The 27,999-nt window shown below is 46.0% G+C and overlaps 1 protein-coding gene across 2 annotated transcripts in view; it reads right to left on the bottom strand.

The window, feature by feature from the left end:
• Positions 1–27,999, bottom strand: part of LHCGR (luteinizing hormone/choriogonadotropin receptor) — a 115,336-nt gene that overhangs the window by 50,067 nt on the left and 37,270 nt on the right. For both annotated transcript variants that reach the window (XM_072140330.1, XM_072140329.1), the window contains exons 3-4: positions 2,638–2,712; positions 240–314 (exon numbers count right to left, since the gene is read on the bottom strand). In XM_072140330.1, the coding sequence (XP_071996431.1) occupies positions 240–314; positions 2,638–2,712 (150 nt within the window). The remainder of the gene's footprint in view (positions 1–239; positions 315–2,637; positions 2,713–27,999) is intronic.

Genomic DNA, 27,999 nt, shown 5'->3' on the forward strand with positions numbered 1-27,999 from the left:
TAGAGCAGGAGGAGCTGAGCAGATTGTACATAGTGTCCTATCTGCAAGCTGCATCTAATGGAGCAGCAGGAGATGAGCAGATGGTTCATAGTGTCTGCAAGAAGTTATGCTTAGTATATTATTGTCAGTATCTATTGTGTACTAGAATTTTACTGTATGCAGGTGTTCAGTAAATGGTGAAACAAGAAAATATTCAGGAAATGCTTTCAAACCAACGACCCAGAAACTAAATTACTTACAAATATTTTAGCTTTGGTAGGGTTCCAAAGGCTCCGCGCCCAATATGCACCAGGTTTTTTGTGTTTCTGATTGTTCTGTGAAAAAAATAATTAATTTGTTATATTTCTTGTTGTATATATGGTATAGATTGATCATTTAAAGGAAATCTACCAGTAAGTTTAACAAAAAAACGAACTACACTCACCTGTGCTCCTCTTCATCCCTATCCCGGCGGTGTTAATAATAATCCCATATTTATAGAGAGCACACAGATTACGCAGCGCTGCACAGAGTTTGTCAAATCAGTCCCTGTCCCCAATGGGGCTCACAATCTAATCACCTACCAGTATGTTTTGGAGTGTAGGAGGAAACCAGAGGACCTGGAGGAAAGCCATGCAAACATGATAAGAACATACAAACTCTTTGTAGATGTTAACCTAGGTGGTAGTCTACTTTAATCTTGATACACTGGGATCGCCTAGAAAAAAAACTTATAATTAGCAGCACAGAGCGCAGGGACAAGATGTCCGGCGCTTCGGCTGCAAATTATTCACTTCTACTGCGTGTCATCACCTGCCTCTCCCAGCAGAAGTAATTAGCAGCACGGAGTGCTGGACATCTTGTCCCTGCGCTCCGTGCTGCTAATTATAAGTCTTTTTTCCAGGCAATCCCAGAGTGTCAAGATTCAAAGAAGAACACAGCTGGGATAGGGATGATGAGGAGCGTAGGTAAGTATGTGTAGTTCGATTTTTTGTTAAACTTAGGCTGCATTCACACGAACACGTGCCTCGGATACACCTCAGGCGTGCTAAGGAGGCGGAGAGGGGAGTGCTGCTCACCCCCCCCCTCTCCATAGAAAAATAAAGCTGCAGGGGCGTTCTTATGGCCAAAGATAGAGCATGCTGTAGCTTTTTTGCAGCCACGCGACAGTGAGCACAGCGGGAGCCTTAAACAACTATGGGGAATGTATATCCAGCCACACATTTGCTCCCATATATACGTCCCGAATACGTTCGTGTTAGATCTAACTGGTAGATTTATTTTAAAGGGGTTATCCGGGTTTTAAAAATTACTGAGGGCAGGGCGGGGGCACGCTATTTAAAAATAATACTGTAGTTACCTCCTCTGGTGCCGTGTCTTTTCGATCCGTGCTCCTGTTTGTTTACAGGGGCACAGAGGTGGAGCACAGGGAGCTTCCGGTCTGCAATATGGCCGGCTCCTCCCATCCGTCCCTATCTCTCAGCGTTGTAAGCGCTGGGAGATGGTGTCGGATGGAAGCTCCCTGTCCGCCCTTGTAATGAAACCGGTGCACAGAGAAGACGGGCCGCGGTGCGAGATATGAGCGGTGCCGGATGAGTTAAGTACATGTTTATTATTTTTAAATAACCCTCCCCAGCCCGGGCCTCAGTAATTTTTAAGACCCGGATAACCCCTTTAAAAGGGGTTCTTCAAAAATCTAGTAGTAATTTTGTAGCTAACAGGGATTGTGTGTCGGCGAGTGGGAGTTCGGGCGGCTGTTGTGATGGACGGGTGGGAGAGTGGGTGGCCGGCCCATGTGAGCGGCTCTACAAGCAGACCTGCTGAGCACAGCAGGCAGGGCCCCATTACATTGCGTGTAGCGAGGCCCCTGTTACTGCTGTGCTGTTACTCTCAGCAGGAAGAGAACAGCACTGATACATTTTGGTTTGTCATCCATCCTGGGCCCCTGTGCAGTGCAGGCCCCTGCTATGCCTGTTGTTACGCCCCTGGACTAAAGTGGATTGAAACAGGGCTCAAAAAAACATACTGTGGATGGGAGGTAACTTGCTGATGGTTTTGGGGTAGAGTTATTGGACCCCCATGGATTAATTTAATGGGGGTCATTTGTAACCTAAATAAATGAGAGCATGGGCGCTGCCTTATCTATGGCACTTTTAGAAGAAGACGAGTTCTATGCTCATCTATCTCCATCAGCGCCATAGAGGTGAAGAGAGTATTAGGGGTTAATCAATCCGAGGCCTTTGGGGGTCCCACTACTTGCACCCTTTATGATCTACAAGTTATCCCCTATGGAAAGGGGTGTAGCTTGCAGTAAGGGGGCGTGGCTTAATGTCGATCACATGGTTGAAATATGGGGCTCAGCTAACTAATAGGTGATAGACCCTAATAGGTAAACATTTGGCAAAAAATAAAATAAAATGGGGCTGCCCTGCAAATCCTGTAACATTCACTTCTACAGACGGGATGATCCCGGATGATCCCGGTTTCTTAGAGGGGTCTTTACCCCTTCATGTTATTATATTGGTGCACAGGGCGTTTAATTCTTTTTATTTATAGTGAAAGTTTTTTTTTCTCATCTGCCATTGTATCTATTCATTGTATGGATTTTATAAACTACAGAGAAAGAGAGGAAATAGAAGAGAGGCAATTTCTACGTACAATTCTGTCAGGTTGAGGAGTTTGGCAAAGGCGTGATTCTGAATTTTTTCCAGTGAATCGCTTTGGGATATAGCTCTGCAATAAAAAATAAAAAAAAATCATTAAAAAATGAAAATAGAAACAGAAGTTTAAAAAGTTAAAAAGTTTATTACATGTGGCATAAAACCAATATTCTTTGGCTAGGTTGTAGTTATTGCATTTGAACAACTATTTAGCATAGCATAACATGACTGGCTTATCAGAGTAATCAGAGCTGTGTGTTATAACGAGCTGTGCACCTGTGTGACATCACATGACCAGGGATATAACATGCTGTGCACCTGTGTGACATCACATGACCAGGGACATAACATGCTGTGCACCTGTGTGACATCACATGACCAGGGATATAACATGCTGCGCACCTGTGTGACATCGCATGACCAGGTATATAACATGCTGTGCACCTGTGTGACATCACATGACCAGGGATATAACAAGCCGTGCAGCTGTGTGACATCACATGACCAGGGATATAACGAGCCGTACACCTGTGTGACATCACATGATCAGGGACATAACGAGCCGTGCACCTGTGTGACATCACATGACCAGGGATATAACGAGCCATGCACCTGTGTGACATCACATGACCAGGGATATAACGAGCCGTACACCTGTGTGACATCACATGACCAGGGATATAACGAGCCGTACACCTGTGTGACATCACATGACCAGTGATATAACGAGCCGTGCACCTGTGTGACATCACATGACCAGGTATATAACATGCTGTGCACCTGTGTGACATCACATGACCAGGGATATAACATGCTGTGCACCTGTGTGACATCACATGACCAGGTATATAACATGCTGTGCACCTGTGTGACATCACATGACCAGGGATATAACAAGCCGTGCAGCTGTGTGACATCACATGACCAGGGATATAACGAGCCGTACACCTGTGTGACATCACATGATCAGGGACATAACGAGCCGTGCACCTGTGTGACATCACATGACCAGGGATATAACGAGCCGTGCACCTGTGTGACATCACATGACCAGGGATATAACGAGCCATGCACCTGTGTGACATCACATGACCAGTGATATAACGAGCCGTACACCTGTGTGACATCACATGACCAGTGATATAACGAGCCGTGCACCTGTGTGACATCACATGACCAGGTATATAACATGCTGTGCACCTGTGTGACATCACATGACCAGGGATATAACAAGCCGTGCACCTGTGTGACATCACATGACCAGGGATATAACGAGCCGTACACCTGTGTGACATCACATGATCAGGGATATAACGAGCTGTACACCTGTGTGACATCACATGACCAGGGACTTAACGAGCCATGACCTGTGTGACATCACATGACCAGTTATATAACATGCTGTGCACCTGTGTGACATCACATGACCAGGGATATAACGAGCGGTGCACCTGTGGGACATCACATGATCAGGGATATAACGAGCTGTACACCTGTGTGACATCACATGACCAGGGACTTAACGAGCCATGACCTGTGTGACATCACATGACCAGTTATATAACATGCTGTGCACCTGTGTGACATCACATGACCAGGGATATAACGAGCGGTGCACCTGTGTGACATCACATGACCAGGGATATAACGAGCCGTGCACCTGTGTGACATCACATGACCAGGGATATAACGAGCCGTGCACCTGTGTGACATCACATGACCAGGGATATAACGAGCCGTGCACCTGTGTGACATCACATGACTAGGGATATAACGAGCCATGCACCTGTGTGACATCACATGACCAGGGACCTAACTAGCCGTGCAGCTGTGTGGCATCACATGATCAGGGAATGGATTCTATCCATAGTAAGTAAACAATGAAGCTTCCTTTTAAATGACAGCAAGCAGAGATCTAGAAAACTGTGAAAAAGTTTATTGGAAACTTGTATGAGCTTTTATTCAGCAGATATCAATTATTTGCTGAAAGTGGACAACCCCTTTAAACCTTTAACCAGACATGATATACTGATCGGTGCTGGCTCTGATTGATTTAACCTGTTAAATGCCGCAAGAAAAAGCTGCCAGCAGCATTCAAATGCTGGCAGCCTATCCACGTCTCAATCTTGGTAAGGATCATCACCACCCCTCAAACGGTGACGATCCATCGCTAAATGACAGCCCAGAGACTTAGAGTCCTAGAGACTCCGGGGCCTTTCATTTCCACAGATCTATTATGGTCTTTCAGTGATGGTATGTGGTATGAGAAAGTGTCTCAAAAGTCCAGATGTTTAAAAATTTGAAGAGTATTATTCCCATTGGTGAAACCCGAAAACTGGAAAATAAAAAATGTTCGAATCCCCACTTTTTCGTCATTTCGCAGCACAAAAAATAAAAAATTATGAAAAATGATCAAAAGAACATACAGGGGCAGATTTACTTACCCAGTCCTGTCATGATCCAGCGGTGCGTTCTCTGTGGAGGATTCGGGTATTCCAGCGATTCACTAAGGTCCACCAGGTGTCGCTGCTGCGCTGAAGTCCGTTGGAGTTCACGACCCGTTGCTGGGTGCAGGTAAGCGCGTGTCAAGCGACACTTGTTTTTTTTAAAATACAGCGTTTTTTTCCGAATCCGTCAGGTTTTTGACGGCCACGCCCCCGATTTCCATCGCGTGCATGCCGACGCCGATGCGCCACAATCCGATCGCGTGTGCCAAAACCCCGGGGCAATTCAGGGAAAATCGTTGCAAAACGGTAATATTTGGGTAACCCGACGGAAAAACGCGATTCGGGCCCTTAGTAAATGACCCCCACAGTTCCCAAAATGGTTACGATGAAATCATCAGCTCGTCCCACAAAAAATATTATACCTTACACATGTCCGTACACCAAGGTATGAAAAAGTTATTGGCGCTGGAATATGGCAAAATGGTGACACTGGGGCAGATTTACTTACCCGGTCCATTCGCGATCCAACGGCGCGTTCTCTGCGCTGGATTCGGGTTCGGCCGGGATTTATTAAGGCAGTTCCTCCGACGTCCGCCAGGTGGCGCTGCTGCGCTGAAGTTCCCTGGAACGCACTGGAATACACCAAGCCGGGCTGAGTGGAGGTAAGTGCGAGCTCCGCAACACATTTTTTTGTTTTAAATGCGGAGGTTTTTCCAAATCCGTCGGGTTTTCGTTCGGCCACGCCCCACGATTTCCGTCCCGTGCATGCCAGCACCGATGCGCCAAATCCGATCGTGTGCGCCAAAATCCCGGGGCAATTCAGGGGAAATCGCCGCAAATCGGAAATATTCGGGTAACACGTCGGGAAAACGCGAATCGGGCCCTTAGTAAATGACCCCCACTATTTTTTGGTTCAAAAGGTTTTTTTTTCTTTTTTTTTACATCAATTAAAACCATATAAACCCTATACAAATTTGGTATCTCCGTGATTATACCAACCCAAAATATAAAGGGGAGGTACTATTTTGAGTGCACAATGAAAGCTGTAAAATCACAGCCAAAATGAAAATGGAGCAAATTCATTTTTTTTGCCAATTTCACTTCATTTGGTAGTTTTAATTCCATTTCCCAATATATAGGATGGAATATTAAATACCATCACTAGGAAATAAATTTTTCTATGCAAGCCCTTACACAGCTCTATACAGGAGGTCCTCTACTTAAGGACACCTGACTTACAGACAGATCCCTCTGCCCACTTTGAGCTCTGGTGAAGCTCTCTGGATGTTACTTTAGTCCCAGACTGCAATGATCAGCTGTAAAGTGTCTGTAATGAAGCTTTATTCATAATCCTTGATCCAATTACAGCAAAAACTTTGAAAGTCCAATTGTCACTGGGACAAAAAAAAATTTGCCTGGATCTACAATTATAAAATATACAGTTCCGACTTATATACAAAATTTACTTTAGTACAAACCCAAGGAACCGATCTTGTACGTAACCCGGAGACTGCCTGTATGTGGAAGAATAGAAAAGAAATGGATTTTTAAACGAGGGAAGCCAACAATACAGAAACGAAGAAAGGGCATTGGCAGGGGAAGGGGTTAATATCTGTATGATGGCGAATACTTTCAGAATTTCTGTCTATCCGATGCATTTCTTATGCTTCAAACAAGGATTTATCCATTACACAACTTCCTGCTATCTTTAGAGATTTTTTTTTTCTTTTTTCTATCCATAAGAAATGAAAAGACAAACCGAAAGCTAAGGTGAAAAAATATAAAAGCAACATGAAGGGTATAAATAAAATAGTATATGGAGTGCTGTAAGCTCCATCAATCAATAGTGCTATGAAAGCAATGTCTGCTCCGCAGGCCTCTCCGGCACAGGTCTAATATCTGTAAAGTGCACCAGGGCCTCACATTGGAGCCCGCATGGAGGAACAGCCTCGTAATATTAACAATACAAAATAAAATATATGACAATCTTTGATATTTACAAACCTGACCTCAATGAGAAATGGAGGGAACACAATGTTCTGATAAGACAGCGTTCCTATCTCTTATAGTGTATCCTCCGGTTATGAGCAGGAAGTTACAGACATATGTTTTACTTCCAAATAATCTTTAAATTACTTTTCAGTAGAGGAAATGTTCCGTAACTTATTTAGATAAACAATGTATTTGTTCTATAGTCGAAAAAGAGCGGGCGGTTTTATCTAAAGACTTGGTGCTTGAATGAAATCTACCATCAAAATCCATCAGGATAAACCAGGGACACTCATCCAGGCACCCGGACTGTGGTAATCTTATTATATGTGTTATCCATGGTCTTTTACCTGTTAAAATCAACTTTTAAAATTATGCTAATGAGCCGGGGGGGGGGCTACCCTAGCCTCTCTTTGATTTTTCTTTAATGACTGTTACACTGTCTCAACTCTCCCCCCCCCTCACCTTTGCCGTGCACAGCTGCTGAGGAAGAAGGAGAAGGGGGAGACAGTGTTTAAGCTTGTAAAAATATGCAAAGTTTTCCAGGTTGGGATAAGAAAAACCCTCTTTTAGCCACCTTGTAAGGCCACTCCCCTGACATCAAGCATGACCTTCAGGAAGCCTAATGATACCAGTACATCTATTCCAGAAGGAACAGACTCCCAACTATAGACAGCGCTGTTCCTACCTGGTTGGGTCTCCTCAGTACAGCATAAGGAACTGCTTTGGATGGGGGAGAGGCTTGTGACTAGGGTCGGTGTCAGGATCAGGGGTAGTGGATCCTCTGGACCACCGTAGACAATGACATAAGCCGACACCTGGGACCAGAGTCTAGGTGGTACCCGGTTTTCACCAGAGCCCGCTGCAAAACTAGTTGAACTTGTTGCGGCTTGGTACCACCAGGTCGTTCCACAGGTGCGACTTTGTCTGCGATGGCAGCCAAAGCAAAGTACAGAAGCGTGGTCGGGGACAGGCAGGTGGTCGAGACAGGCAGCACAGGATCAGAGTCCGGGACGTAGCAGAAGGTCAGGACAGGCAGCGCATAATTGAGGTCAGGAACGGAATCAAGGTCACAATGGGAATTCAGAATAATCGCAAAGGGCATCAGGAACAAGCTTTCTCTAAGGCCATGAGGCTAAATTCGGCAGGGAACACAGGAAGAGGCTGACTATTTAACAGAATCGGCAGCCGGCAAGCGCCAATTATTGGCGCTCCGGGGCTTTAAATTTTACAGAGCCGGTCTGCATGCGCCCTAGGAGACGGGGAACGCGGGCTTATCAGGGACCGCTGCCGGAGCCAGGAAAGGTAAGTTCCCTACTGGGGCGCACGGAGGTACACGGGTGCGCCTGTGACCCGCCTAGGGGATTTTGGAAAAATATGCAAGGTGGGATAGGGAAAACCACGCCTCTTGTAGCTCCCTTGTAAGGCTCCCTTGACATCAAGCATAACCTTCAGGAAGACCTTTCAGCTTGTGAGTCAGATCACAGAAAGGCTAAAATCAAAGTTGATTTTAGAAGGAAGGAGGCCGCGGATGACTGGATCTTGCTTGGACAGCAACGTGATGGAATAAAAGGGATCCTCTAATGGTGGCAGCAGTAATATTCTTAAGGGAATCATTACACTCCACTAATAGGTTCTCCTTGTGGTTTATGGTGGAGATCTGTGGTGACAGGTTCCCTTTAAATCAATGGTGGGGGCTGCAGAAAAAAGTGTCAAAATCAGTGGAGTGACATCTATTAAAGGTACAAGAGTTGGCGCTGGTGGAGGTGGTGAAAGTCCTCATTAATTGATCTCAAAAATTGAGTTCATGGATGAACTTGGATCCATTCACAGTCTCATAGATTTCTCATTATTGATGTGATGTACAACAGATTGGGCCAAAACACCTCTAACCCATTCATCACCAGAGAAGAATGAAACGGGCATCGGTTCAGCTGGTGAGAGGAGGTGATTGACACATGAATGCGAATCATGCAGGATGGGAAGGTCGTGTAAATAGGCCGTACATCATACCTACCTTACTGCTGGGTCATACAGACAAATCACTAAGTAGTAACATATCACAGTATCAAATCTGGTTATTATACAATCTAAGATTAAAACATATATCTATATATGTCTGTATCTATCTATCTCATATCTATCTATCTCATATCTATCTATCTATCTTTCCTATCTATCTATCTATCTATCTATCTATCTATCTATCTATCTATCTATCTATCTATCTATCTATCTATCTCATATCTATCTATCTATCTATCTCATATCTATCTATCTATCTATCTCATATCTATCTATCTATCTATCTATCTATCTATCTATCTATTTCTTATCTATCTATCTATCTATCTATCTATCTATCTATCTATCTATCTATCTATCTAACTATCTATACATAGCAGCTGCTACAGGGACTAAGTTGTCAGCAACTTGTAATGATTTGTATTTTAAAGTAAAATCACAGATACGCCCACTTCCAATGTCTTGGTCAAGGGGATAGACACACCCCCTTCCAATTTTACTGTTCAGGGGTCAGGCACACCCCCTTCCAATGTCTGGGTAAAAGGATCAGGCACACCCCCTTCCAATGTCTGGGTAAAGGGGTCAGGCACACCCCCTTCCAATGTCTGGATAAAGGGGTCAGGCACACCCCCTTCCAATGTCTGGATAAAGGGGTCAGGCACACCTCCTTCCAATGTCTGGATAAAGGGGTCAGGCACACCTCCTTCCAATGTCTGGATAAAGGGGTCAGGCACACCTCCTTCCAATGTCTGGATAAAGGGGTCAGGCACACCCCCTTCCAATGTCTGGATAAAGGGGTCAGGCACACCTCCTTCCAATGTCTGGATAAAGGGGTCAGGCACACCTCCTTCCAATGTCTGGATAAAGGGGTCAGGCACTCCCCCTTCCAATGTCTGGATAAAGGGGTCATGCACACCCCCTTCCAATGTCTGGGTGAGGTGGTGTGTCAGGTGTGTGTGACTTACAGACAGCTTCTCGGATCTAATCAGTGGCCATTTTTCATCAGCCCTGGCCTGGGAGAGAAACAGAAGAATAAGAGCACCGGTTGCAGGACGGAGTACTCCATGTATGCTGACTATACATGACTAATATATAGCCAGGCTATAACCTACATTACTGTAATGTACTTACAAAGAGAACACTGAAGAGCAATTGCTTCCAATTTATAGAACATCATTTGCATATATGGAAAAACTCTAATGATCTCTTTATCGTTATGTAAAGGATAGAGTCGTATGTTTCATTGTGGAGCTAGAACAATACATGTTTGAGACTGAATGGATTCAGTGCTTTTGACCTTTTTAGATATTCTCCCTGCATGCACCCGCTTTGTATCCTTGTTATTACATAAGAGGTACAAGCTGTTTCTAAAGTCAGCCTCCTTCTGTAAGAAGCATTAGCTCCATGAGAATAGGGATATGTCATTGAACAATTCTAATCAACAACGAGCTTGACCTTTGTAATTCCATGTCCTAACACAAATCGGCTGCAGAATTATTTATTAAATAAGGAATTGTATATTTGATGTGTCGTGTGGGTCGTAGAGTAATTTATCTACAAATGGGCACATAGGGCAAGCAGTACTTCACTGATCAACGCTAGTCCAGCTGCTGGCACCCTACCAATACCTACAGCACTTTACCCTCAGTGGACTCCCCTCTACCAGGATTTTACAAAAACTTGAGCCTAAAACATAATGGGGGTCATTTACTAAGGGCCAGAATCACATTTTTACGGTGGGTTACCCGAATTCCGTTTTGCGCCGATTTTCCCTGAATTGCCCCGGGTTTTTGGCACATGTGACGGAAACCGGGGGACGTGGACGAACGAAAACCCGACGGATTCGGAAAAACCGTCGCCTTTGAAATAAAAAAGTGTCGCTGGACACATGCTTACCTGCACCCAGCAACAGATCGTGAACTCCGGCGGACCTCGGCGGACTTCAGTGCAGCAGCGACACCTGGTGGACGTCGGAGGAACTGCCTTAGTGAATCACTGGAAGACCCGAATCCACCGCTGCCGCTGGATCCCGAATGGACCGGGTAAGTAAATCTGCCCCAGTAAAGCTGTCCGGTAATGTTGTAGACATAGGGGCACATTTACTTACCCATCCGAGTCCGATCTGGAGTGTCTGACAATGATGCAGTGTGCCGCGATCCACGTAGATCGTGCTCCCGATATCCTGCATGTTGCTCCCCGCTCAGGTCCGCCGGAGTTCACCTTCTTCTTCCTGGTGCATGTGACTGCATTGTCTTGCGACACAATTTAAAAGTTAAATCCTGCGATCAGGCCGAATCAGCCATATCATCCGATGAAACCCCCCACACCCCCAATTCGTGTCTCATGAAATCCGTCACCGATGTGCCAAAATCCGATTGCGTGCGACCCAAAAACCTTTTAAACGTGGCGCAAATCATTGGAATACCCGACAAGAGTGCGGTCCGCTGACCCTTAGTAAATGAGCCCCATAGTGTATCACCAGACCAGGTTGACTGTGGACTAATCCCAAGGGCAATATCCACGTGACCTTTACCCGTGTTTGCTGACCTGTGCCTCACTGTGACAGGTTCAGAAGGCTGTTACTAATAGCTCTATAACCATCCCAACTTTTGAGGTTCCCACCCTTAGACTTTTCTGCCCATTCTCTCTTTGTGTGGCTGTAGTAGAGCGTCCCTATCAATTCCTTGCCACTTTCTATCCTGTAAGATTCCAACCATCATCATGGGAGACTCCTGCCTCTCAGCTCTTATCACCAACTACCTTTCTAGGTCTTTCACAACTCTCTGATTCTTCCACTCATAATAAGGAAAACATCTTGGTCTTCTCCCGACTTTCCTTGATATCTAATTTTACCAATTTTTCCTCCCCACTTTCAGACCACAACCTTCTTTCTTTTACTGTCAATAATTCATCAATGTCCAAAAACCCCAAAAGGTTCTGTGATCCTCTTCACTCCTGACTAACACCAAAGGTGCAGCCACCTGTCACAGACCTTGGGGCTGAAGATCTGGCCCCCTACTCTAAAAATAAAACTGATTGCATTCGCCAGGAAATAATTGCTGAATCCACTTACTTCGCTCTCTTCCTTTGAGCCGGTCATAGAGGAAGAAGTGTCCCCTTTCCTCTGTTGACTCCGCTAACCTCACACCTCATACAGTCTCTCTCCCCAGGAGTAATCTCTCTTCTGGTGTCGCTCCCTCTTCTTTCAAGCGTGTGGTTGTTACCCCATTACTAAAGAAACCTTCACTGGGCCTTTCCAGTGCTGCTGACTACTGACCAGTCTCTTATCTCTCTTTCATCTCCTAACTCCTGGAACGCTTGGTCTATTATAGACTAATCCATTATCTCTCTGCTAATTCCCTCCTTGACCCCCTACAATCTGGTTTCCGCTCTATGCACTCCACTGAAACAGCTCTTTATAAAATCTCCAATTATCTCCTCAATGCTAAATCCATAGGTGACTGATCTCTACTAGAGATGAGCGAACATACTCGTCCGAGCTTGATGCTCGTTCGAGCATTAGCGTACTCGAAACTGCTCGTTGCTCGGACGAATACTTCGCCCGCTCGAGAAAATGGCATCTCCCGCCGTTTTGCTTTTTGGCGGCCAGAAACAGAGCCAATCACAAGCCAGGAGACTCTGCACTCCACCCAGCATGACGTGGTACCCTTACATGTCGATAGCAGTGGTTGGCTGGCCAGATCAGGTGACCCTGGGATAGACTAGCCGCTGCCCGCGCTGCTCGGATCATTCTGTGTCTGGATGCCGCTAGGGAGAGAGCTGCTGCTGGTCAGGGAAAGCGTTAGGGTGTTCTATTAGCTTACTGTTAGGCAGGAGTGATTCTCCAAGAATCCAACAGCCCTTCTTAGGGCTACAATAACGTTCTACTTTTTTTTTTTTTATTTGCAGCTAGTACCATATTGTGAGGAATTTGCAGTGAGACTTGCAACCGTTGTGTTTAGCGCTTAGTGACGCACATATCCACCTCAAACACCAAAGTGGGACAATTTATTAGGGGTTTGATTTCAATTAGGCACAGTCTGCCAGTTTCTTTTTATTTTACGTTTATTTTTTGATAACTCAGCGTCATCTCATCTGGCATAGCAGTGTGCTTTCATACTTGGCTAGAAAATAGCCATAGCAATAGGATAGCATCGTTTGGTTTTAAAAACTAAAAAACACAAAAAACAAAACAAAAAAAAACAAAAAAAAAAGTAAAAAAAAAATTAAAGTTATAACTTTCATTTTCAAAATGTTTAACCCGAGGGCTAGGGGTAGAGGACGAGGGCGGGGACGTGGGCGTCCAACTACTGCAGGGGTCAGAGGCCGTGGTCCTGGGCGGGGTGAGACACCACCTGCTGATGAGGGAGCAGGGGAACGCCGCAGAGCTACACTCCCTAGGTTCATGTCTGAAGTTACTGGGACTCGTGGTAGAGCACTGTTGAGGCCAGAACAGTGCAAACAGGTGATGTCGTGGATTGCCGACAATGCTTCGAGCAATTTGTCCACCAGTCAGTCTTCCACGCAGTCCACCCATGTCACCGAAATCGGCACTCCTCCAGCTCCTGCACCTCAGCCTCCTCCCCCCCAGTCTGCTCCCTCCCAGGAAAATTTGGCATTTGAACCGGCATACTCTGAGGAACTGTTTTCTGGACCCTTCCCACAGTCACAAACCACTTGTCCGGTTGCTGCTGAGCAATTTTCCGATGCCCAGGTTTTCCACCAGTCGCAGTCTGTGGGTGATGATGACCTTCTTGACGTAGTGGAAGAAGTGTGTAAAGAGGTGTCGGATGATGAGGAGACACGGTTGTCAGACAGTAGTGAAGTTGTTGTCAGGGCAGGAAGTCCGAGGGGGGAGCAGACTGAGGGATCGGAGGATGATGAGGTGACAGACCCAAGCTGGGTTGAGAGGCCGGGTGAACACAGTGCTTCTGAGACGGAGGAGAGTCCTATAGCAGAACAGGTTGGAAGAGGCAGTGGTGGGGCCAGACGGAGAGGCAGGGCCAGAGCTGGTGCATCAGCGCCAAATGTGTCACGTAGTGAAGCTCCCGTGGCGAGGGCTCCCGCGGCGAGGGCTAGATTTTCAGAAGTCTGGAGGTTCTTTAAGGAAACACCGGATGACCGACAGACTGTGGTGTGCAACCTTTGCCAAACCAGGATCAGCAGGGGTTCCACCACTACTAGCTTAACTACCACCAGTATGCGCAGGCATATGAATGCTAAACACCCCACTCAGTGGCACCAAGCCCGTTCACCTCCGGCTGTGCACACCACTGCTCCTTCCCCTGTGTCAGCTGATAGTCAGCCCCCTGCCCAGGACCCTGGCCCAAAAACCCCATCGTCGCCTCCACGATCCTCCACAGCATCCACCAGCGTTCAGCTCTCCATACCCCAGACGCTGGAGCGGAAAAGGAAATATAGTGCAACCCACCCGCACGCCCAAGCCCTCAATGTCCACATCTCCAGATTGCTTAGCCTGGAGATGCTGCCCTATAGGCTGGTAGAGACGAGGCCTTTCGCAACCTCATGGCGGCGGCCGCCCCTCTGTATTAGGTCCCCAGCCGCCACTACTTTTCCCGATGTGCCGTCCCAGCCCTACACCAGCACGTGTCAGACAACATGATCCGTGCCCTGACCAACGCCGTTTCTGACAAGGTCCACCTGACCACGGACACGTGGACGAGTGCTGCCGGGCAGGGCCACTATATATCGCTGACGGCACATTGGGTTAACTTGGTGGAGGCTGGGACCGAGTCTGACCCTGCGGCTGGTCATATACTGCCGACGCCGAGGATTGCGGGGCCTACCTCGGTCCAGGTGTTTCAGGCCTACTATGCCTCCTCCTCCTCCCACCCCTCCTCCACCTCCTCCTCCGAACTACCATCCGTGGGCATGGCGCCATCAGTCGCTAGCTCTAGGCACAGCAGCAGTGCCGTCGCTAATCGACAGCAGGCGGTGCTCAAACTGCTGAGCCTAGGCGATAAAAGGCACACCGCCCAAGAACTATTACAGGGCATCACGGCGCAGACTGATCTGTGGCTGGCACCGCTGAACCTGAAGCCAGGCATGGTTGTGTGTGACAACGGCCGTAACCTGGTGGCGGCTCTGCAACTCGGCAGACTGACACATGTGCCATGCCTGGCCCATGTGTTAAATCTGATAGTTCAGTGTTTCCTCAAGACATACCCCAATCTGTCTGATTTGCTCACGAAGGTGCGCCGCATCTGTGCGCATTTCAGGAAGTCCAGCACAGATGCTCCCACTCTCAGGGCAGCGCAGCGCCGCCTCCAACTGCCCGCTCACCGACTGTTGTGCGACGTGCCCACGAGGTGGAATTCAACATTAACCATGTTATCCAGAGTTTACCAGCAGCGCAGAGCGATTGTAGACTGCCAGATGTCAACTTCCACCAGAACTGGTAGTCAGGTCAGTCAGCTTCCTCAAGTCTACAATGAGGAGTGGACGTGGATGTCTGATATCTGTCAGGTGCTGAGTAACTTCGAGGAGTCAACACAGATGGTCAGTGGCGATGCCGCCATCATCAGCCTCACCATCCCGCTGCTTGGCCTGTTGAAAAACTCTCTGGTCAGCATGAAGTCGGAAGCTTTGCGCTCGTTACAAGAGACGGGGGAAGAAGATTCCCTTGTTGATAGCCAAAGCACCCTCAGGTCTGTTTCGCAGCTTGCCCAGCACTGGCAGGGGTACGCTTTACAAGGCTTTAGCCAGCTTTATGTCACCCCAGCAAGACACTGTCACCTGTCCCCAGTCTCGGCAGAGTAGGGCTGATCTTTACAGAAAGATGGTGAGGGAGTACGTAGCTGACCATACCATCGTCCTAAATGATCACACAGCTCCCTACAACTACTGGGTTTCAAAGCTGGACATGTGGCACGAACTGGCGCTGTACGCCTTGGAGGTTCTTGCCTGCCCTGCCGCTAGCGTGTTGTCCGAGGGGGTTTTCAGTGCAGCTGGTGGCATCATCACCGATAAGCGTACACGCCTGTCGACTGACAGCGCTGACAGGCTGACGCTTATTAAGATGAATAAAGCCTGGATTTCTCATAATTTCCAATCTCCACCAGGTGAAAGAAGCTGAACCTGAATAATGTATGCACTCCTCCTCCTCATTGTCCTCCTTCTCCTCCTCTTTGTACACTAAAGCAGAGGAAACTGGCTATTTTTTGACAGGGCCCACTGGCTCTAGCTATAGTACTCTATGCATTTAATTTTTCTGGAGGGCCACCTACCTGCTCCTCTGGTTTGAAAACTTTTTTGGACTGCCACATACAGGCACTCAATCTATTTCATTTTTCTGGAGGGCCACCTACCTGCTCCTCTGGTTTGAAAACTTTTTTGGACTGCCACATACAGGCACTCAATCTATTCAATTTTTCTGGAGGGCCACCTACCTGCTCCTCTGGTTTGAAAACTTTTTTGGACTGCCACATACAGGCACTCAATCTATTCCATTTTCTGGAGGGCCACCTACCTGCTCCTCTGGTTTGAAAACTTTTTGGGACTGCCACATACAGGCACTCAATCTATTTCATTTTTCTGGAGGGCCACCTACCTGCTCCTCTGGTTTGAAAACTTTTTTGGACTGCCACATACAGGCACTCAATCTATTCAATTTTTCTGGAGGGCCACCTACCTGCTCCTCTGGTTTGAAAACTTTTTTGGACTGCCACATACAGGCACTCAATCTATTCAATTTTTCTGGAGGGCCACCTACCTGCTCCTCTGGTTTGAAAACTTTTTTGGACTGCCACATACAGGCACTCAATCTATTTCATTTTTCTGGAGGGCCACCTACCTGCTCCTCTGGTTTGAAAACTTTTTTGGACTGCCACATACCCACATACAGGCACTATCCAAATTAAATTGTCTCCATAGCAGCCTCCACACGTTGTCTCCATTGCTACCTCCAAAAGTCATCCATATAGCTGCCTCCATAAATCGGCCCCTTATCAAACGAGGTGTGTCAGGCAGAAATTTGGGTTGTTTTCATGGATTCCACATCAAAGTTGTTAACTTTGTCGCCACCCTGCTGTGTTATCCACAAAATATACTGGCAAACTTTTATGATTAACCGATATTATTTCAGCGCTTCTTGCGCATCTGTTTACATTCCCCTCACCCGCCATATCCCAAACTTATAAGAACGCTACTACACTTAACTTGGTGGAGGCTGGGACCGAGTCTGACCCTGGGGCTGGTCATATACTGCCGACGCCGAGGATTGCGGAGCCTACCTCGGTCCAGGTCTCAAAGGCCTACTATACCTCCTCCTCCTCCCACCCCTCCTCCTCCTCCGAATTACCATCCGTGGGCATGGCACCATCAGTCGCTAGCTCTAGGCACAGCAGCAGTGCCGTCGCTAAGCGACAGCAGGCGGTGCTCAAACTGCTGAGCCTAGGCGATAAAAGGCACACCGCCCAAGAGCTATTACAGGGCATTCCACATCAAACTTGTTAACTTTGTCGCCACCCTGCTGTGTAATCCACAAAATATACTGCCAAACTTTTACCATTTACCGATATTATTTCAGCGCTTCTTGCGCATCTGTTTACATTCCCCTCACCCGCCATATCCCAAACTTATAAGAACGCTACTACACTTGATCTTATACAAAAGGTTCTTAGAAGTGCTGTTTGGGGAGTAGCCTAGAGACAGGGGCTTGGATTGGCGAAAGCTCGCCTGGCAGCGGAGCGCCAGCTCCATCCCAAGATCCAACTAACATAGTTTTAACTGCAGCACCTTTAATCTACTACTAGTTCACTGCCTCCATACATGGTCCCCTTATCAAACGAGCTGTGTCAGGCAGAATTTTCAGGTGTTTCACCACATACATAGTGGAACTCGGTCCATCTGTCGCCGCCATGCTGGAGACCTGAAGTTGCAATCATAGAAGCGCAATATGGATGCCCCATACTGTCGCTCTTAATCATGGAAGTCTTCTCCATGGCTGCCTCCAAATGTCGTCCCCTTATCAAACGAGCTGTGTCAGGCTCATTTTTCGGGTGTTTCACCAGATACGTTATGGAACTTGGTCACTATGTCGCCACCATGCTGTGTTATCGACTAAATATACCGTCAACCTTTTGTTCACAGAGGAAATAATTTCAGCGCTTCTTGCTCACCTCCTTTGGTTCCTCTCTGCCACCCATTGGTTTGAAGCCTGAGTCCATTTAGGGTATGTCGCCATGCCACTCTCTAGCCTGCCTCTGCTGCCGCTGCCTCTGCATGCCGTCCCCTATAGTGTCAGCGTCAATTATTGGATGTTTTAGATGCTATCTAGCTTCATTCTGTCACTCTGTCATGGCCATGCTGTTGCCCATAATTTTGGCATAATGGTGCGTTTAAGCAGCCTCAGAGGCATCCATGCATGCTGCCCCTGCTGTTTCCTGTCCATTTCCGTGGTGTTTCCATCCTTTTCTGAGGTTTCCAGGTGTTTGGCCAAGCTTCCCTGTGCAGAGCCTTGGTCCCCTTGAAAAATGCTCGAGTCTCCCATTGACTTCAATGGGGCTCGTTATTCGAGATGAGCACTCGAGCATCGGGAAAAGTTCATCTCGAATAACGAGTACCCGAGCATTTTAGTGCTCGCTCATCTCTAATCTCTACCTTAATTCAAACCTAATAGTCATATCTCCAGGACTTCTCCCATACTACAGCAATTCTCTGGAATGCCCTACCCCGGACTATTAGACTTATATCTATCCTTTAAAGTTTCCAACCTGCTTTTTAAAACCCATCTCCGTAGGAAAGCCTATGACATTCCCAAAGTGCATGAAATTTCAACTCTCCTTACTAACCCATCCTGTATCTTCCTGCCACCTGTTATCCAGGAAACACCAGATACCAAGCTCCAGGCTTTTCTGCAGTCACCCTCATAGACTGTAAGCTCTTGTGTCACCCCCTCATCCTCATAGACTGTAAGCTCTTGTATTACCCCCTCATCCTCATAGACTGTTAGCTCCTGTCACCCCCTCCAACCTCATAGACTGTAAGCTCTTGTGTCACCCTCTCATCCTCATAGACTAAGCTCTTGTGTCACCCCCTCATCCTCATAGACTGTAAGCCCTTGTGTCACCCCTCATCCTCGTAAACTGTAAGCTCTTGTGTCACCCCCTCATCCTCATAGACTGTAAGCTATTGTGTCACCCTCTCATCCTCATAGATTGTAAGCTCTTGTGTCACCCCTTCATCCTCATAGACTGTAAGCTCTTGTGTCACCCCCTCATCCTCATAGACTGTAAGCTCTTGTGGTCCCCCCTTCATCCTCATAGACTGTAAGCTCTTGTGTCTCCCTCTCATCCTCATAGACTGTAAGCTCTTGTGTCACCCCCCTTATCCTCATAGACTGTAAGCTCTTGTGGTCCCCCCTTCATCCTCATAGACTGTAAGCTCTTGTGTCTCCCTCTCATCCTCATAGACTGTAAGCTCTTGTGTCACCCCCTCATCCTCATAGACCGTAAGTTCTTGTGTCACCCCCTCATCCTCATAGACTGTAAGCTCTTGTGTCACCCCCTCATCCTCATAGACTGTAAACTCTTGTGTCACCCCCTTATCCTCATAGACTGTAAGCTCTTGAGTCCCCCCTCATCCTCATAAACTGTAAGCTCTTGTGTCACCCCCTCATCCTCATAGACTGTAAGCTCTTGTGTTATCCCCTCATCCTCATAGACTGTAAGCTCTTGTGTCACCCCCTCATCCTCAGACTGTAAGCTCTTGTGTCAACGCCTCATCCTCATAGACTGTAAGCTCTTGTGTCACCCCCTCTCATCCTCATAGACTGTAAGCTCTTGTGTCACCCCCTCATCCTCATAGACTGTAAGCTCTTGTGTCACCGCCTCATCCTCATAGACTGTAAGCTCTTGTGTCACCTCCTCATCCTCATAGACTGTAAGCTCTTGTGTCATCCCCTCATCCTCATAGACTGTAAGCTCTTGTGTCATCCCCTCATCCACATAGACTGTAAGCTCTTGTGTCACCCCCTCATCCTCATAGACTGTAAGCTCTTGTGTCACCCCCTCATCCTCATAGACTGTAAGCTCTTGTGTCACCCCCATCATCCTCATAGACTGTAAGCTCTTGTGTCACCCCCTCATCCTCATAGACTGTAAGCTCTTGTGTCACCCCCTCATCCTCATAGAGTGTAAGCTCTTGTGTCCCCCCACATCCTCATAGAGTGTAAGCTCTTGTGTCACCCCCTCATCCTCATAGACTGCAGGGCCCTCATTCCTATTGACTCTGTTTGTTTGTACTGTGTAATGTAATATTATATTTGAATATATCCCCTATGATTTGTGAATCTCTACGGAATATGATGTCGCTTAATAAATAAAGATTATTGTTCTTATTATTATAACTCCAGATACATCATCCAACATAATTTCTGTGGAGCAGAATAAGACTGTGTAGTACAACTTTATACTGTACACGACACTTTCGTAAATTTCTCCCATTGAGTCCCAGCTTTAGACAGTCGGCCTAAGACCACGAGGGCACGGCAATAAGTGTTGTTTTTTTCTGTCCATCCACCCGAAACATATTTAATAAATGTGGGGGGATTTATCAGGGCTTATAGGCATATAAACCCTGAAATAGGTGCAATTACTGGCATATAGGTAGGCATTGAGCCCATATCCCCCTTACTCCACCTCCACACCAGGTGGGCATGGAGGGTCTTAAAGGGGTATGTTACCAGAGTGGATTAATCATACATCATATGATGGGGCAGCATATAATAATCCTCCCTCTCTTTATGTACTCTGATTATGGTGCCATTCATAAACGCAATTGGTCCTGCAAAAAACAAACCCTCATATGGCGAAATCAACAACAAAAAAGTTCAGTGCTTAGGATGTAGATGATGAAAATACTTTTAAAATCTCTTAAAGTCTTAAAGGTCAAAAATAGTCAGAGGGTTAAACCAAGTTTTGTATTCCAGTTTACTTTAGAAAAGTAAGAGAGACAAGATAATGGGGGTCATTTACTAAGGGCCCGATTCGCGTTTTCCCGACGTGTTACCCGAATATTTCCGATTTGCGCCGATTTTCCCTCTATTGCCTCTGGTTTTTGGTGCACGAAATCGGATTGAGGCGCATCAGCGCCGGCATGCACGCAATGGAAATCGGGGGGCGTGGCCAAATGAAAACCCGACGGATTCGGAAAAACCGCCGCATTTAAAAAAAAAAATGTCGCTCGGCACGCGCTTACCCTCACTCAGCCCAGCTTGGTGTACTCCAGTGCGTTCGATGCTCTTCAGCGCAGCAGCGACATCTGGTGGACGGCGGATGAACTGCCTTAGTGAATCGCCAGAAGACCCAAATCCACCACGCCGCTGGATCGCGAATGGACCGGGTAAGTAAATCTGGCCCAATATACCCAAGAAGGAAACACAAGCCCCTCTATCCCGGTGTCCTGCTTTGTGAATGAGTGAACGAGTGTTTCATGCATTTTTCCGAGCCAGCTGAGAAGACGAGTAACCTTGACATGTTTATTCTATAGACCGGCGGAAGAGTAAATATTTCTGTCTGAGAAAAAACTCCAGCGATCTCTGACATCACTGCTTCTGGCTCCAAACGTTGAGGAATGTGGTGGAAAGGGGCAAATGACCAAAATAAAGTGATAAATGGAGCATTGATTAAACTGCTCGATAGATTCTCGCTACGTGCAGCCAACAACTAGAAAGTGAACCTCTACGACTCAGACACGGGCCAACAGAAACAACCACTTCTCCAATTATTGTAGTTCTAAGGCACAAACAATACCCCTCCAATACCAAACAAGTAACACAGGTCTATTTATAGACAGAGGAGACGCCAAATCTGCTGGGGAAAGGTAAGTATCTGGATTTAGTTTTTATTTGTATGTATGAGGCAAGAAAAAGTAGAAAGTGAGTTATAGAAAGGAGTGGGATGGAGTGCACGGGGCGCACAGAACAGGGAGCATACCTAAGCGGGGGATAGGTTATAAGAGGTAGAATAAGGTGGGAGAGCTACTTAAAGAACACATAAGGTGGAGGGGCTACACAAAGGAGGAGATAATGTGGGGGAGGGCTACACAAAGGAGGAGATAATGTGGGGGAGGGCTACACAAAGGAGGAGATAATGTGGGGGAGGGCTACACAAAGGAGGAGATAATGTGGGGGAGGGCTACACAAAGGAGGAGATAATGTGGGGGAGGGCTACAGAAAGGAGGAGATAATGTGGGGGAGGGCTACACAAAGGAGGAGATAATGTGGGGGAGGGCTACACAAAGGAGGAGATAATGTGGGGGAGGGCCACACAAAGGAGGAGATAATGTGGGGGAGGGCTACACAAAGGAGGAGATAATGTGGGGGAGGGCTACACAAAGGAAAGCATGAGGGGGGCTGCAGAAATGGGTGGGAAAGTGTGCAAGAGGGAATACAAGAAAAAGGAACATTTTAATTACTAAGGGTCGCAGATAGCGTTTTCGTGGGACTGTTCACGATTTTCGGGATTTGCGGAGCTTTAACAGGTATTAAACAGGGGTTTGCGCTGGGATTGTGTTTTGCACGTTAACGAATTGCGGCGCTGCTGCGCTGGCTTCCATATGACAGAAATGGGGGGGGGGGGGGCAGGCCGTCGGACGGTCCGAATGATTCGGATTGAACTCGGGATTTAAGATTGAAATTGTTTTGCAAGACATGTATTTACATGCACCAGGAATAAGAAGCGGGGAAGTGACACATGCAGGATATCGGGCGCACAATCTTAGTGAATCGCGGCACAGTGCATTATCGATGGACAATGCATTTTCGGTGTACTCTGCGGACCGGGTACGTAAATGTGCCCCATAATGTGAGGGGGCTACAGAAAGTAGAACATACGGTGGGGGTTCTATAGAAAAGGAAGCATAAAGGGGGGTACAGAAAGTAGAACATAGGGTGGGAGGGCTACAAAAAGTGAACGATAAGGGGGAACTACAGAAGTGGGACATACATTTTGGGGCTATAGAAAGTAGAACGTAAGGTGAGAGGCTAAGGAAAGGGGAGCATAAGGAGGGCTACAGAAAGTAGGACATAAAGTGGGGGTTACAGAAATGGGACATAAGTTTAGGGGCTAGAAAAAGGTGGCATAAGTGAGGGAGCAACAGAGAGGGGTTATTATAATTGATTAGAGCTGCAGCAAAGAGGCATCAAAAGTGGGGTATAGTATAAGTGGGGGTATAGTATAAGTGGGGTATAGTATAAGTGGGGTATATTATAAAAGGAGGAATAGTATAAGTAACGTATATTATAAGCTGCGTATATTATAAGTGGGGTATAGTATAAGTGGGGTATAGTATAAGTGGGGTATATTACAAGCTGCGTATAGTATGAGTGGGGTTTATTATAAGTGGGGTATATTATAAAAGGGGGAATAGTATAAGTAACGTATATTATAAGCTGCGTATAGTATAAGTGGGGTATATTATAAGTGGGGTATAGTATAAGTGAGGTATAGTATAAGAGGGGTATAGTATAAGTGGTGTATATACTATAAGTGTGGTATAGTATACGTGGAATATATTATAAGTGTTGTATATTATAAGTGGGGTATAGTATAAGTGGGGTATAGTATAAGCTGGGTATAGTGTAAGTGCGGAATATTATACAGTAAGTGTGGTATAGTATACGGTAAGTGGCATTACATTTGTTGGGTACACTAGGTTGTGTGGTAAGGGCACTAATTGAATTCTAATGAAGGGGGCCTGTATGATGTGGTGGTGGGCACCTATAGCTCCAGTACACATACACATGACACCTCACTACTATGCTGATTCCGGGAAACCCCTAGTGGATGGAGATATTGCCAGACCTTCCCCTGTAGAACCATCATTTTGTACATTTCCTAATCCTGTAATTCCTAGTAGCTGCCCCTCTGACTCTCATTATTATTATGTAATCTCCTTTTTATTGAAAAATAACATTTTCTTAACAGAATTGAGCTTTTGGCTTTCCATTTGTGTTGCAATAGATACATATTTTGTTTAAGAGTTGTAATAAAAATACAGGGGTCAAACACTTGCGCTCCATTAGCAATTTTATGTTCTTCCCTGACTGCGCCCCAGATGTTGGCGGAGGGTGACGGGAGGACATCGGGAGAGTCATGTGGTGTCCAGTTACATCTGTTGTATATGTTTACAATACAAAGTGATGTCCATCTTTGCTCGTTCTTCCCTCGGCCCCCCTATAACCGTTTAGATTTCCCATGATGCCTCTGGTCTACCAAAGGTAAAAGGCTGGGGTTCTCATGACACTACACCTGCTCCACCTCAAACCTTTATCTAAAAGCAACAGATAGAGATGAGTGAATCATCGAAGATTTGATGAGCTGAATTTTTCACAAGATTTAATTGTGGTCTGAATTGAATCGGTCGGGAATGGATGTTGTTACTAGTGTCCTGGAAATTGGTATCTAGCCCAATATAATTCTCCAAAACACAGATTTGGTTTCCTGTTTCATTCATTTTCTACAATTTTTTTCATTAGTAATAGGGCTGTAATTAGAGTTGGGTTTACCCTATCGTTAACCCTAATGCTAAGTTCTCCGATGATTGACAGCAGTATCGGTAAACGGAATTTTAAATGATTCATCAGAGGTAAGTCAGAAAAAAGATTGGATTTGATTCAGTGCTGGAAAATCGGCAGATTGGTACTCAATCTATGAATCAATAGGTCATTTTGCTTATCTTTAAAAGCAAGTGATAGTTTGGAACTAGTGTTTAGCGGTTCCGAACCCAAAAATCTTCAGCAATATTTTAAGGAAACCTACTATGAGGAATCTAATATCAGAAGTAGATCTGATGGTAGATTCCTCCTGGCTGCCTCTGCCCTAATCTGTAGCACCGATTGTTGGTGCTACCAGTAAGTGTTTGCTGCAATATACAGCAAACACTTACCGGCTAAGGAGAGGGCTCAGCCCGTGAGTCCTCTCCAATCACCCGCACCTGACATGTGGCGTACTACTACTAAGGGGTTGAAGGAAATCTACTATTAAAATCAAGCAGGATAAATAATGATGACCGGACCCTTAAAAGTTCTGTAACGAACCCGGACCAGAACCGCTAATGAGCCAGAAGGGTTCTGGGAACTTCACTGGCTGATACACTGTGCAGGAACAGGTCTCCTACTCCTTCTTGCTCCTTCTACCCTACTTTAATCTCACACAGTGGGGGGGGTATTGCTACTGCACAGCATAACAGCCTGTGAAGCTACTGCATAGAGAGGCTCTGATAACTCTAACCAGAGACCATCAGGCTCATTAGAATAATTTTTAATGTTACTTTAGGAAGGAAGTAGGCAATAGATAACACATATAAGAAGATTAGCACAGCCCCTGGATCTAGTGTCCCTGCTTTATCATGATGGATTATAATGGTAGATTTCCTTTAAAACGGATTAGATGCAAAAGAAAACACATCAATTCATAATCACAGTCAAAGTAGCTGCTAGGCAGTGCCATTTGTCAACCTAGTATAGCCTGCTGTGACTTAGGGGGCGGGATGTCTTCAGTTCAGCAGCATGAACCCAGCCCCTAGGCAGATCATGCAGTTGCTGGGCACGGATCTTGAAGGAAGTTTTAAGGAAACAAATCTACTGTAAATTTACACTTACCCTTTCCCTTCAGCCTTGTCCTCTCCAATCCCTTCTAAGAACTCAATGGACGGATGTTTTTACTTGTAGTATGTCACCTTCTTACGTTATTATTGGGCTACTGATGTCAAAGCCCTTTTGGATGTTCCGACGGGTGGTCAACGTCAATAATGTCTAGTGGGATGTTCATGATGTGCTAGGCAGTCTGTAGGTTGTCGATGATCCTTCCAAAATGCCCTTCACAAGTTCATGTTACCTACTGAATTCTAGGTCCTTGAAAAAAAATGGATGGCACATGGGATGCCAATCGGTACACGGTCGGAAACACGAGGCCGTAGAGTACAGGGTATAAGACTTGCTGGTTCTACTCATCGTCACTATGGCTCAAGTTTGTATATATTTCAAGAGTTTGGGCCGTTTTCTATTTTCATAGGGATTTATGTGTCCTGGTCAGAGTAAGTTCATGGAAATCACTAATACTTCTCCATACTTTGGGAACAGCTGTTCCTCCTACACAGCAAGGCCAGACATTTAAAGTTACCAGAAATAATATTAGTAAAATAATCACGTTGGATAATCTTCAGCCAAATACGATGAAGATGGGAATAACAGGGAGCGTTTTATAAGCTGTCAATGATGGAGGGCTTTCTGGGTGGAGAAGTTTAAGATATGAAAATGATACTTTCCACCCCCCCTGGATTAGTCGCCTAGAATCTCCAAGTCCATTTTTCTGTCACTAAAAGAATCGGAAAGAAGGCGAATGTGAGGGAGTGAGGAGCAGGAGAGCAAAGAAATGTCTACAGGCAGCTGGAAAGTTTTTGTATCTGCATTATAAAGGTTTAGTAGACTGGTATTTGGAAATAAATCACTGCTGGATTATCAGGTTATCATATTATCAATTTAAAGAAGACCTGTCACCGCACATCAGTAATACCTGCTGATAAAGGGTTAGAAGTCCTAAGCCTAAGACCTAAAATGACCTGCCACTGAGACACTGGGGCACATTTACTAAGGGTCCGAATTTTCGTCGGGTTTCGCGGTTATTTCTGTTTTGCCCGAATCGCCCCAGGTTTTTGGCGCACACGATCGGATTGTGGCGCATCGGCGCAGGCTTGCATGCGACAACCCTTAGTGAATCGCGGCAGACCCGAATCCTCGTCGGACAACGCACCGCAGGATCGCGACAGGACCGGCTAAGTAAATCTGCTCCAATGTATCTTAACACGTTCACGACCCATGACATAATAGCACGTCACGGGTCGGCCGCGGGTGCATGGAGAGGGCTCACGCGCTGAGCCCTCTCCATAGCCGGTAAGTCTTTGCTGCATATTGCAGCAAAGGCTTACCGGTAACACCCGCGATCGGTGCAAGCACCGATCGCGGGTGTTTTCCTGCTGATCGCCGCCGGTAAAGCTGGCGGCGGCTTCAAAAGGATTGCGGCGCATGGGCACCGCCATCTTTTCGAGGATCGCCGCTCCCCGTGACGTCATCAGGGAGCGGCGATCCGTCGCCATGGTAACCTCGGGTCTCACGAAGACCCGAGGCTACTTCGGGTTAACCCATGCATTACAATGTGCTATCAGCACATTGTAATGTATGAGTAGTAAAATACACATATACTGCCATATTGTAGTACTGTAGTATGGCAGTATATGATAGGATCGTGCAGACACCCTAGGGTTAAAGTACCCAGGGGAGTCTGAAAAATACTAAAAATAAAAATAAAAAAAAGTTAAAAAAAAAAAAAATTATAATAAAAAACCCTAAAAACTCAAATCACCCCCCTTTCCCTAGAACTGATATAAATATAAATAAACAGTAAAAATCATAAACACATTAGGTATCGCTGCGTCCGAAAATGCCAGATCTATCAAAATATGATAACGTTTTTTTTCTGCGTTTAATCCCGTAACGGAAAATCGCGCAAAATGGCACTTTTTTTGTCATTTAAAAAAATTAAAAAATTCTATAAAAAGTGATCACAAGGTCGAACATTCCTAAAATTGATAACATTGTAAACGTGATCAAAATCCACAAAAAAGTACACCAGCCACAGCTCTGTAAACCAAAGTATAAAAAAGTTATTGGCGCCAGAAGATGGCAAAATCCCCCCCCAAATTTTTGTACAGGTTTTAATTTTTTTAAATGTATGAAAACATTATAAAACCTATACAAATTTGGTATCCCCTTAATCGCACAGACCCAAAGAATAAAGTAGACTTGTCATTTGGGGCGCACAGTGAAATTCGTAAGATCCAAGCCCACAAGAAAATGGCACAAATGCGTTTTTTTACCA

Source organism: Engystomops pustulosus, chromosome 3 (genome assembly GCF_040894005.1).
Source record: "Engystomops pustulosus chromosome 3, aEngPut4.maternal, whole genome shotgun sequence".
Classification (NCBI taxonomy): domain Eukaryota; kingdom Metazoa; phylum Chordata; class Amphibia; order Anura; family Leptodactylidae; genus Engystomops; species Engystomops pustulosus.